Below are 13,253 nucleotides of genomic sequence, written 5' to 3'. Positions count from 1 at the left end.
GAGTAAAACTTGCTTGTAAATGCTGTAAAATTGAAAGAGGTTAAATAGGTATATATTCCTAGAAGAAACAACATATACTTCAAGAAGAATGTGAATTTTCTAATCAACATCTTGACAGCAAACTACCAAATGCCCCAACTGTTAAACAGTAAGTACTAGCTAGCTAAGCAACATGAAATATTTTTGGAGTCAGTTTCTTGCTCCTTACTTTCTGTGGTGAATCTTAACTCAAAGGACAAGGGACACTGCAAATACACTGAATGAAAAATTGCAATGTTGTTCTGAAATGCACTAATGGATAGTTATGCATATAAATTGTTGTGATTAATTCAGTTTGTGAAATCAATACAATTGCTCCCTCCTGAAACCCTAGAGGCCAATGGAATTGTATTTATTAAAACACATTGAAAACAAATTTCCTTTTCTGTTAGGGAAAAAAAGCAAAGCAAACAAACAAACAAAACAAAACAAACAAACAAACAAAAACAGACAAACAAACAAACAAACAAAAAACCTTCCATTAGCTAAATGCAGAGTACAGGGAAGCAGTGTGTTTGTGATACTTGTGATACTGAGCAGGTATTGTGATACTTGATGACATAGTTCTAGGAGCACGGTAGTTACTTTATTTTTCTGTAACCATGAAATTATTTTCATTGAAAACATGCTCTGTGTTTAACATTTATTTCAAAAACACTATATCATCCCTCAGAACAGTATGAATTAGCCCCAAATGAAAAGAAATGCAATAATTCGATTTTAATTTTGAAGTATACAATCCATCTTAAATACACATCCTTTCATATTAATCCTGTCTTCAAAAATCCCTGATGTTTTCTCGGTATCTCTCTATGTGTCAGAATTGAAACTGTATCTTCCATTACTGTTTTATTCATTCACACCTCAATACTTACATAATCCCTATATAGATTAAATTTCTATGGCCTTTGCTGAGAATTTCTGTTAGACTTTTATTGAATGATTTTGCCCTAACAGAATGCTTCTTGTACTGGAAGCATCTATCTATCTAATTATCTATCTATCTATATCTATATCTATCTATCTATCTATATCTATATCTATCTATATCTATATCTATCTATCTATATCTATCTATATCTAATCTATATCTATCTATATCTGTGTCTATATCATCTATATCTATCTATATCTATATCTATGTATATATATACACATATATTCAGTACAGGAAACATATGTAATTTTGGAGTCTGTAGTCTTCATTTACACTCTCCTAATGTTGCTTTGGATCTTGTTGCTATATGAGCTAGAATTATTTGCTTGTACTTCTGATCTCAATATTATATTTATCTTTAAAAAAACATGTATATAACTCTCAGCTAAGATAACCTGCCCCTCTTTTAAAAAATGTATTTAAAGAAGTATTTGAAAAGTTTATTCAGAAGCCTAGACAAAATCAGAGATTGAGAGTTACTAGATTACAGCAATAATGGTACTAAAAGGTACTAAAACAGGAATTTATGTGGGGAATCCAGGATGTACACTAGAGATAAAGATGATAGGTATGACAAGAAACTCAAATAAATTAATCCCAAATATATAAATCTCAAATAAATAAATGCTTCTGATATTCAGATATAAAATAATCCACATTGGTGTTAAATCACTTGTTATTATTTGTGAGTCAAATGCATGAGGAGATTATGCTCTAATTAAAAATAATAATGAAAGCTCATGAATGTTTTTTCATTTGTTTATTTGTTTAGTTGGATGGTTAGTTGGAAGAAATATTGAGCACAAGAAAGAAGTTCCAAACTCTGAACCGTGATTTTTTTTTGTTTGTTTGTTTTTTTTTTTCTTCATTCCCAGAGTGAAGTGGAGTGAAACAGGGTAAACATTAAAATAAAATTAAGTTTGTCTGCTTTATATCTTTGAGGAATTGGAGATCAGCCATGCTACCCATAATCCCACTATCTTCCCAGGTCTCTGCTGCCAGAGAACATTTGCCTATCACTGCAAAAACTAACAGCTGATTTTTACCTCTTGCTGACATGGTCTTCTGCTGCAGTGTTGAGGGAGAACCGGGCAAAGGAGGTGACAAATGTTGTTGCAAGAGGTAACCCATCAGACGGAAGGTTTCATATCTGAGACCACTTTTTTATGTTGTTGTTGTTTAATCTGGCAGGCAGCTAAGTACCACTCAACCATCCACTCACCTTCTGCCAGTGGGATGGGGGAGAGAATAGGAAAAAGGTAAAAGTACAAGAACTTTTGGGTTGAGATAAGGACAGCTTAATAAGAAAAGAAAGAAAAGAAGAATAAAAAAGAAGACCAAACAAACAAATAAAAACAAGTGATGCACAAAGCTTTTCCCAGCTCACAATCTGCTGATCATGCCCAGCCAGTCTCTGAGAAACAGCAGCCTCCCCAGTCAACTCCCTCCAGTTTATTGTTCATCATGGTGTCATATGGTATGGAATATCCCTTTGCCCAGTTTGGTCCAGCTGCCCTGGTTCTCTGCCCTTCCAGCTTCTAGTGCACCTCCAGCCTCCCCACTGGCAGAGTGGTATGAGAAGTTGAAAAGTCTTTGGCTTATTTGTTGCACTTTGGCTTGAGTTGTTGTACTGCTCAGCAACAACTAAAGCATTGATGTGTTATCGACATTGTTCTCATCCTATATACAAAACAGCAGACATAACAGCCACTACGAAAAAAATTATCTCTATCCCAGTCAAACCCAGGACAATGTTTAACCTTTTTTTTTTTTTTAATTTTATTTTTTTTTCCCATGCAGTGCACTGGCATTAGATGGCTTATGTTTCCTGTTTGAGTAGCTCACACATGTTTAGTGTGAAAGGAGACAGAAGAGAAAGAAAATTGCTTATTTAAGGGAGTACAGGAAAAAGTAACCTTCCAAGACCAAGAAAAGGAATCATTCCAATACCTACAGTAAAAAAGGGTTTTGAAAAGGAGAAGCTGAAGGAAACAAACATTTGTTAAACTTCTGGAGCCTCCTACAATGACATGTATTGCAAGATCTGCACTAGCTCATCACAATGCCATACCTCTGCTCTCACATCCCCCAAACTCTACCCAGGTACAAACATCTTTGATTCACAATGCGTGTTCTTTGATACTTAGACAAAAATTATGTAATGGGTAAAATACCAGAAGCACATACTGTACAAAATATTTTTGCTAATGCTTGAAGCACCATATTATTATGTAAAAAAGAAAAATAAGCAAGCAAAGGAAACACCTGCAGTGTATGATAACCATCTTTTTTTTTTTTTTTTAAATAAATAAACCTCAGTATAAACACTTAAAACAAAATATTTTTTCAAGCTATTGTTCAGGGGATATGCTGTGACAAACTGATGGGAATTAAAGAAAGTAAAAACTGAAAATAATTGATATGTGTTATTGTTGCTAGACGTTAACAATGAGGACATTACATTTTCTTTCAGAGTAATTTGTTTGATGTTCTTTTTGTTACTTGCTTTAAAGCGTCTCATCTAAAGTGTGTGCTTATCACTGTAAGGTTATTTACTCTATCCAAGGTAACATCTAGAAATAAGTCTTTGCAAGATTTTTCTTAATGTCCGAACATTACTTGTATCAGTCAACAATAATTTTCTTCTTTATGCCCACCAGAATTTTTGCATCTTTCCAATAAGTATGTCTTACATCTTCCATGCATTCTCCCTTTCTCCCTACTGATTTCTTCCTTCCCTTATGGTCCCAATCCACCTAAATGATTTCCTCCCTCCTATGATTGTGCTGTCTTGGAACTAATGCACACTGTATAAACTAGAAATCTGTACTTTTTTTTTTTTACTTTTTTTTTTTTCTTATCTCATGTATGCCCAGTTCTCAACAGGGAATTAATAATATAAGATGTGGAGACAAAGAAGAGTTAACAGTAATGAATATATAGAGATGAAAATTACCACAGCTAACACTGTGGTGTTAATTTAATAAAATTAAAAATTAATTAAAAATAAAAAAATAAATTAAAAAAATAAAAATTAAAAATTAATTTAATAAAATTAAAAATTCCATGCACTAAAATAAAGGAAACTGAATTGTATCTCACTCTGCATTTTGAAGGTTAGGCCAAAATAAGTCTGAATATATTTATTTTAAAATATCTGGTATTACCATATGTCTGGATAATAGCAAATGATTAAGAAGTCAAGAGAAGTAAACCAGGCATCCCTGATAGGTTGTCCTCTATAAGCTTTTGATTACATTGGGAAGGAAAGATTAATCAAAGGACTGTAAAATATAAACAAAACATGATGAAATACTACTTAGGCTTACCTAATATAAATAAGGCCAGAATAACCATATAAATATATATATATATATATATAATGTTACTGTCCAAAACAAGAAAATGTATCAAAATTTACCATCTGGGTTTCAGAAACACGTTTTATTGGTGACACATGAGATTTCATAATTCTAGGTGGAAAAATGGGGATTAGTTCAAGTATTATAAAATGAGTGAAAAGCCAAGGATATTGATGATAACAACTGGTCCTTCAGGAGAAATATGGATATGTAAAGTTAGCAGTGGAGTTTTTTAGGATTACACAATTTTACTTAATATTTTCAATAAGAATTTAAACATAAGTTACAGGCAAACCGTGAAGAAATTATCTGATGACAAACTCAGAAGCAACATTTATATATGGAACAGTAGAAATATCACTGTTGTTGAAGATCCGAGCAGTAACAATCTCATGAAACCTAATGACATTGAACACAGAACTAAAAGTTTGACAGAAAACAAACAAACAAACAACTAATAACCCAAGAAAGATCCAGTATTATACATATATATATATATATATATATATATAACTGCATTAACAGAGGCATGTCCAGCAGGTTGAGGGAGGTTACTGTCCATCTCTACTCTGCCCTTGTGAGGTCCCACTTGGAGTCCTGCATCCAGGTTTGGGGCATCCAGCACAAGAATGACGTGGACTTGTTAGAGCTCGTCCAGAGAAGGGTCACAAAGTTGATCAGTGGTATGGAGCAGACCTGCTATGGAGAAATGTTCAGCCTGAAGAACAGAAAGCCCTAGGGAGACTTAATTGCAGCTTTGCAGTACTTAAAGGGGTCTTATAAAAGAGGTGAAGAAAAACTTTTTACTTGGGTAGATAATGATAGAGCAAGGGGGAATGGTTTTAAATTAAAAGAGGGGAGATTTAGACTAGATGTTAGGAGCAAAGCCTTCACTCAGAGGGTGGTGAGGCACTGGATCAGTTTGTCCAGGGACGTTGTGGATGCCCCATCCCTTGAGGTGTTCAAGGCCAGGTTGCATGAGGCCCTGGGCAACCTGATCTAGTGGGTAGCATACCTGTTAATGGCAGGAGGTTGGAATTAGATGATCTTTAATATCCCTTCCAACCCAAGACATTCTATGATTCTATTTTGTATATATATAAAACCCAAGATTTATGAGCAATGTAAGGCATCTTAGGAAAAGCAAAATGCTTTTCCTAAGCACTTGTACTAAAAGTAAAATATTACAGGTATTATGTGAAACATTTACATTACAAACATCAGTGTTGTGATACAAGGCATTGTACTCACAAGGCATCATTTAGTCCTGAGTGTATTTCTGGACATTCACATTCAAAAAAGGTTAATTTAAGAAGGAACAAATGTAAAAATGGCTCAACAAAATAAGGAGAATGAAGAATATTTTATTTTATAAGGTGAGAGTAAAATAATATAATTTACTTAGTCTACCAAAGTTAACATTAGGAGAAGACATATAGATTATAAAAAGATCAAGGGAATAAATGCTGGAGAGAGAGGAAGAAGTTTGTATGTTAAGATGGTGTCGAATGAGAATGAGCATTTGTAACTTTTTATGAAGAATTTGAGTCTGGAATTTTAAGAGGTGGTGTGACAGTGATATGTAAACACAGTTCCAGTAAATCCTTTCAACAGAAGTGGTAGCAACTGGAGAGCTAATTCATTGTCATCTAAGGCTTGAAACACTTTTATGTACCCGCGACGTAAGAGGACCAGATTCAGCAGTCCATGAGATGCTTTAAAGTCCTGTGATCATAATAAGCATATAGAAAAATTCCTACTTTCTGTTAGACTTAATATATTTACTTAGAAGTGTGTAAGTGTAGTGCAATAAATATTGATGTTAATAATACCACAACTATTTCATCACATTTCAGATACAGGAAGATAAAACCTTTCCTGTGTGTAATGTTGTGTTTTGAACCAAATAATGATCATTTTAATCTTTTATAAAAGCTTCCTTCATTTCTAATTCTAAGAATAAGATAAACCTCATTATTTATTTTATAGTATGCCAGTATCTCTGCAGTTCTTGCCTTATCAACATATAAATTAACTTGAAATACACAAACATTTTCTTAATACATACCATTTACAGGAAATAAACTTTCCAGAGTAAAGAGTTAATTTTTAAATAACTAAGATACTGTCACGAGCCATGCAAACTGTGAATGAATGAAAAATAATTGCTATGTTGTGGAAAAAGAATCTGACACTTCTTACTTCGTAGGCTGTGAAAATTGGGGAGGATTAATAAATGTATTAAATAAGACACCAGCTAGCAGAAAAGGATATATTCCCCTATTCAAAGAAAATCTGGACTAATATTAAAGCCACTTACAGTCAATTTATTCTGTAAAGAAATTGCTCTAACTGCATTTTTTCATTAGGGAAACAATATTTTTAAGTGATTTTTGCTGCTCTGTTTATACTTAAAAGAATAGCTTTGTTTTGAATGAAAAGTGTGTGTGTGTCAGTTATTTGATTTTGACAAAACAAATTTACATATTTCTGGTGATGAAGGGGTTACTTAAAAGCATACCCAAGTTGGTAGGTCCCTATTGCTTGACATTCATGACAGCCAGTACATCCTATCTAGATTTAGACACTTATGTGACCACCTGCTTTAGGAGGTCAGTCTCTTTCTGTGGTATGCACATATGACAAAAATAGAAGTAAGCTCACTTAAAGTCAGAAGCAACTTATTCATTCCTTTCTGTGACAATTAAGTGGGGAAAAAAAAAAAAAAGAAGAAGAAAAAAAAAAGATGTGTTTAAGCACATCGCTAAATGTTTAACAAATAAGGCCCCAAAGCCTAAGGATATTTAGGGCCCTAAATGCCCTTGAAATCCTTGGAAATTGCTGTCACTTTCTTTTACAGTGGATGCCTTATGAAGGATCTTCCAAAGAGACAAAGTAGGTCTTCAGAGGTCTGAAGGCCCATAGAGTCATTTGACTCCCTAATCAAACAGATCTGTAAGGATTGTCAACACAGATGTTTTAAGAGCACTGGTGAATGAACGTCCTTTACATTTAATATGAAGGCTGCAGGAACACTAGGATAAGGCCTGTGTATTGTGTGATACTATTTAGTTACCTGTAAAATATCAATATCTTTGAAGATGCAATCCTTAGAGCTGAAAGCACAGATTTTCAAATATTTTGGTGTCCTGCTTTTTTTGTCAATTAAGCCTGAACATATACTTTTGATAATGCATTCTAATATATATATATAATTCTAAAGAAGAAATACAATGTTCAATATACCTACTCAGAAATCTTTATCCAAGACACTAGGAAGGTGTCACCCAATCATGATTTAATGAACTCCTCTCATCGATATAGTTGGTAATAACACCCAGCATGTGTAACACAAGTATGAATACCATTTATAAAATCAGTTTAAAGGTAAGTACTAATGGCAAATATACAAAAGGTAATAGCTGGAAGTAGCTTGCTTTATCAGATTCAATATTATTTTTAACTACATTTGAGAAGTATTTATATTATTTACCATTTTCTAAGACCCAGTGAGTCATAGGAAAAAATCAAAATCATAATTAAATAAGGTTGTAAACTAACCCAGCTTTGAGTATATTAAATACACAAAAAGACTGAAAATATAAGTCAGACTTTCTCTAAAACATGTTGAAAGCTGATCAAACAGTAAATGAAGTACATCTAAATACTGACATAAGGTAGCACTAGAGCTATTGCTGATAGGCCCACATGGTACCCTAGCAGTACCACAGTAAAGAAAATATCCATAAATGAGCTCACCATTCGGTATTTTGGTCAGGTTTTTGTCCCCAAAGAAATATCTTTCCCTTAGTAGCTAAAAGGCAGCATTATATCCATATGTAGTACACTAAGAACAAATCAGTTTATAGCAAAAAGTGGACAGGTGAAATATATTTCTGCTTCATTTAATGACTGTTAGCTGTCGACATACTTTTCATGGGAGCAATTATACTCATATTTGCCTTAAAGAGAAAACTTTTCTCTATATTTCCCCTATTGCTCCTCCCTCTGGAGTATTCCAGTATCTGCACATGTGCAGGATGAGGTAAATGAAATGAAACTGACAATTGATGGATCCTTTCTGTTTGTATTATTCAGTCTTGGAAGTTCAGTGTACTGACTGCCCTATATCACTGAAGATATGCTTCTCAAAGGATTATCATAGATATTTGACTGTTCTGTGGCAATGCCCAGGAAGAGCCATATGGGACTGCCTGCCCTGTTTAGGCTGTGGTCAGATTACTGCTTGCTGTTTTGTTAGTACAATTTAGTAGCACATTCCAATTATTACTGTTCCTGAAAGCATAGTAACCAAATGTGGGTTTCTTGCTTGTCAGTTGTTTTGCCCAGTGAAATGCATTTGTTTAAATTACCTTGGTTGTGTTCTGATCATGCTAGCCTTATTCTAAACTACAAAGGCAATATCAATTCTAATAATATAATAATATTGTAAAAATCACTTTCTGTCTATGGCTACAAATGCATTCATGAGGGTTCTAGACCAAATTTCAGATATAAGCCATAATCTCCTTGTTTGACTTGCATCTGTGCATCTTGCATCCTAAATAAGTAAGGTGTCCCCATGGTCTTAGCTGCTCACCAGAGAAAACATTTCTTTTTTTTCTATACTGCCTGCCAGATGGACCCCAGTTGTGAAATACAAAATATTTCCTATTCTCACATAAAAAAAAAAAAAAGATAAAATCTGTAAACTACTTTTTGCTCTGAAAGTGCATTTTAAAAGTGTTTCTCTTTTTTATTTTTTATAGAAATAGATGTGAACTATGAAGTTATCTACATTATATGATGGATGAAGTTTGGAAGACTATCTTTCTTAATTCTATTTTGTGAAATGATATAATCTTTAGGACAGAATAAAAATAACACTAGTTCTCAATTTATAAACAGAATAAACACCTAAAGCATTGTACATAAAGTATAAAAAGTTGTACTAGCTAAAATCTATCTTTAAAGTTTTCTCTAAAATAAAGTGCTAGTGTGCTTACCAAGGAGTACAGTTCAAAAACTATGTTGTTATTCAGTCATAAGATACATATTGCTCTGCAGAATAGCAGTGAAGTGAAAAAGCACCAGGATGTTGCTGTCAGATGAGGAAGATTTATTTTTACAAATAGAGATAGAATTATTCTCTTAATTTAGATGTATCCAAAAGTTAGATGTCAAAATCTGAGTCGTCAAAAATATCTTTATTGGTGCATTTAGAAGGATAGAGACATTTCCAAAATAAATTTCACCTCATTCCAAGGCGGGTCAGATCAATCATTTTCTGCTTATTCTTCTCCATTGACTGTAAAAGGGGACCATTATTAACTAGTGCAAAATTAAACATTTAATTACTAGATATCTAATGACTTCTAAATTCCTAATAGATGAAAATATACATTTTCTATTAAACAAACAAACAAAACAAACAAAAACACAAACACACACACACACAAAACCACTCTCTTTACAGAAGAAAAGAACAAAAGATTGTATTGCAAGTGTGATATCTTAAGTTTTTTTTTTTTTTTTCCTTCATAAATACCTTGTTTTAGCAGTCTGTCAACATAAATCCTTGGATTAAATGCAACCATAACAAGATAGGTATGAAATATTTGGTAATGTAAGAGCACTGGCAGCTACTTCAAAGGCCCTATCCCTTAAAATGTTCTCCTTTTTTTTTTTTTTTGTTTTGTTTTGTTTCTCTTTTTTCTATTAGAAGGTATATTGTACTACACAGCTAATCAGGTATATTGCATTAATGTCAATATTGGAATTATTAAAGCCAATTGAAAGTATTTTTACTTGGACTTAAAGTATAAGGAAAGAAGAAAACATATAAGAAGAATAAGAATGTATAAGAAGAAAAAGTATAAACTTCTTTATACTAAAGAAAATGTTCTGTGTTTCCAGTTGTGGAAACTCTTGAAGAGCACTAAATAAGGTTACATAATTATCACTTCATGCCATAAAGTGTTGTTTGAAATGACAACTGAAAAGGGAGTCTTCAAGGAAATTTATGAGGATATGTCTTACCAGAAAGGCATTGGGCTGTGGCTTAGAGTACTTCAATTCCAGTGTCTGATGTAGTCTTAACTGCATGGTCTTTGGCTACATCTGTAGAAGTGGAGATGATACTTTCCTGTCTCCATGGGATTTTGTAATAGTAAATGGGTTAATGTTTGTGAAAAATGAACATACTGCAACTGCATTGGTGGTGGTCATGCAAAGAATAGAATTTCAGAGTTTGTTAAAATACTTTTCATCTCTAATCAAAATAAATGTCTACACAAAAGCCAAGAATTAAAAGAAAAAAAAAAGTGTTTTGTATATGGTCTAAAGAGCACAGATAACATATATATGCAGATAATTTGGTTTTATATTGTTATCACATAATCTATAGCTATTATGATCTTTTGTTATATCTACTACATGGAACAGCTGCCTTTGTTTTGTATAACAATAATGTTAACAGTCAAGGTCCTTAGCCAATTTAACTATTTTATCACAGAAATATAAAACTGCTGTTTCTTTAAAGAGGTGAAAACAAAGGATCTTCCTTAGAATTAAAATTCTTCTTAACATATGTTATACATAAAACTTGGGGGGAGGGGGAGATACTTAAATGAGCTTATTGCTACAAAAGGCAGTGAACAGATAATGTTTTTTAAGGAATGAACATTTGAGAGGGGTAAGTATTTTATGCAAAAGTTGTGGCACTGAGCCACATTATAGCAAGCATATATTCCTAACATAACTGTGCTTGTTATGCATTTCAAGTAATTTTTTATTTTTTTTTTTTTCCCTTGACAAAGGCCTGTACAACACAGAGGGAAATTACCTCATGCTTTTGTAAAAGCAAAAATACCAAACTTTTCACAAAGAAAATACAAGCAATTTCCTTTTCCATGAACATCAAAAACAATGAAACCTACTTCATTCAATGCTGTGTCTTATGGTTGATTGCAGTTTCTGGTCAAAGTTTTCATTGTAGGTTGAAGTATTTATAAAATGTATCTGGCTGTGTCTATAAGACGTTAGTTCCAGCAGCCTTCCGAGGCTTCCAAGATTCTTAACCTAGGTTCCTCATCCACCTCTATCAGAGAGCTATGTCCTTTCTTCACTCTGCTATCGACACAAAGGAAATCCTGTTATGCATCCCAAACAGCTACCATCGCGTATGACTTGTTAATCAGAATTCTAGGTCTGTGTGACGTCAAAGGTTATCTGAGATATATACTACAGCAATATATATTGAATAAACTGAAAAGCTGTGAATACTTCATCATCTCTATCAGTTAGGGCAGCTGTAAGCTCCTCCTCTTTCCATAAGGGTACTTTCAACAACATGTTAAAAATACCTTTTCTAAAATAAACTTTTTCATCATTCTTCTTTGAAACTAAGATTAAATTAAAAATTTGCTGGGGACAACATAATTAAAAGCATGTAAACATAAATATGTACAATGTAACTGCATGAACCTAGTTTCTATGTGACACTAGTCTGAAAAGCTGGATTTTGCTTTTCAGAAAAGCAAAAACAAAAAAAAAAAAGCAAAAACAGAATATACATCACTATGATGAAATACTTCTCTTCCTTTTTTTACTAACCCTGACAAATGTGGGGAGGAAAACACTAAGTATAGGTCTCAAAATCCTCTGTAACCAATGTTTAAAAAATCAAATTAAAAAATCTAGTTCTGTGAAATGGTTCAGATGAAATCCTTCACTGTCTTTTTCATGGATAAAATCGTCCTTAGGTTTTATAACACTGATTAAGATTATCAAAAAACATAAAAACCTCATGATCACCTCACCAAAAACAACAAAACATGACAAAATTTAAATTACAGATCTTTATAATATTGACTGCAGTGGTAGAGTGCATAGTATGGATATTTGCTTGATTTCAAAATTTATTATTTGTCAGTCTTTCTACTCAGAAGGACAGCTGTTATTCTAAATCAAATACTCAGCTAAATAGGAATGAATGCTTATGGAAAAGACAAGTGTTAGAGTAATGCAATTCCATAATAGACAGAATGTTTACAAGCAGACGTTGACATTGTTGAAAATATAGCATTCTTGTATGTTTGTCACAAAGGACTACCAATGAGACAGGAACTTCCTGCAGGTTCATAATTCCCTAGAAGGAATATTTCATGTGTTAATTCAGGGATTTAAAACAAAACAAAACAAAACAGAACAAAACAAAACAAAACAAACAAACAAACAAAACACAGACATTTATTTAACATCAGTCTTAAGAAGATAGACAAAATGATATCATATAGAATGTGAGCTTTCTGCCCTGTTGTACTCCAATCCTAGAAATTATTCATGAAGAAATCTTGTAAATGCTTGTGTGCAAAAGAAGATTAGGAGTAAGCTCTTTGAGAGGATGTACATCTGGAGTTTCACACGCAAATTCTGGTGGTTTGGTCTTAGCCCTAATATTTAACCATCTCTCTGGTATTCTATATTACTGTCAAAAGGAGATTTTGACAGGAGTATTTGACCCTACAAAAAGTATTTGGTCCCTACAATTTAAAGCAGAATATGGAAGTTCAGAAGTGAGAAGTGAAAAGTGTTCCTTTTCCTAATCTATCAAACACTGACAGATTCTAATTAATTTTAGTGGAAAGGAAAGTAGGGAAATGCCTAACACTAAATGTTGTGTTAAAAAGGCAGTAAGACTGTTTTCCTCATTAATGCTGCACATTCTATTTAGGGGAACAGGAGTGAAATTCGGTGGTAAGAAAGCCTGTGGGAGGGTTTTTTTTTTCCTCCTCAGAAAAAAAAATCCCATGAAAAATGAGGAAAACATTTATTTGTCTGGACTGAAGTATAGATGTCACAGCCCTGTTCTCACCAGCTTTCTATGGAGTTAACCTTGACAAAAATGCAGGAAA

The 13,253-nt window shown here is 33.1% G+C and overlaps 1 protein-coding gene across 15 annotated transcripts in view; it reads left to right on the top strand.

Moving 5' to 3' along the window:
* GPC5 (glypican 5) overlaps positions 1-13,253 on the top strand; it is a 765,123-nt gene that overhangs the window by 545,075 nt on the left and 206,795 nt on the right. Inside the window, exons 8-9 of one of the 15 annotated variants that reach the window (XR_013945420.1) lie at positions 1,965-2,098; positions 2,777-13,253. The exon at positions 2,777-13,253 is cut by the window's right edge and continues 1,767 nt beyond it. The exons of 10 other annotated variants lie outside the window; for them this stretch is intronic. Coding sequence is in view for 3 of the 5 variants with exons in the window: in XM_080577266.1 (XP_080433392.1) it covers positions 1,965-2,008 (44 nt within the window). In the remaining 2 variants the exon portion in view is untranslated. 4 more of the 15 variants (XR_013945421.1, XM_080577272.1, XM_080577266.1 and 1 more) reach the window with 4 other exon arrangements.

This window comes from Anser brachyrhynchus (genome assembly GCF_964034855.1).
Source record: "Anser brachyrhynchus genome assembly, chromosome: 1".
NCBI classification, from domain to species: domain Eukaryota; kingdom Metazoa; phylum Chordata; class Aves; order Anseriformes; family Anatidae; genus Anser; species Anser brachyrhynchus.
The sequence above is the reverse complement of the archived record's forward strand: the minus strand, read 5'-3'. Positions and strand labels throughout refer to the sequence as shown.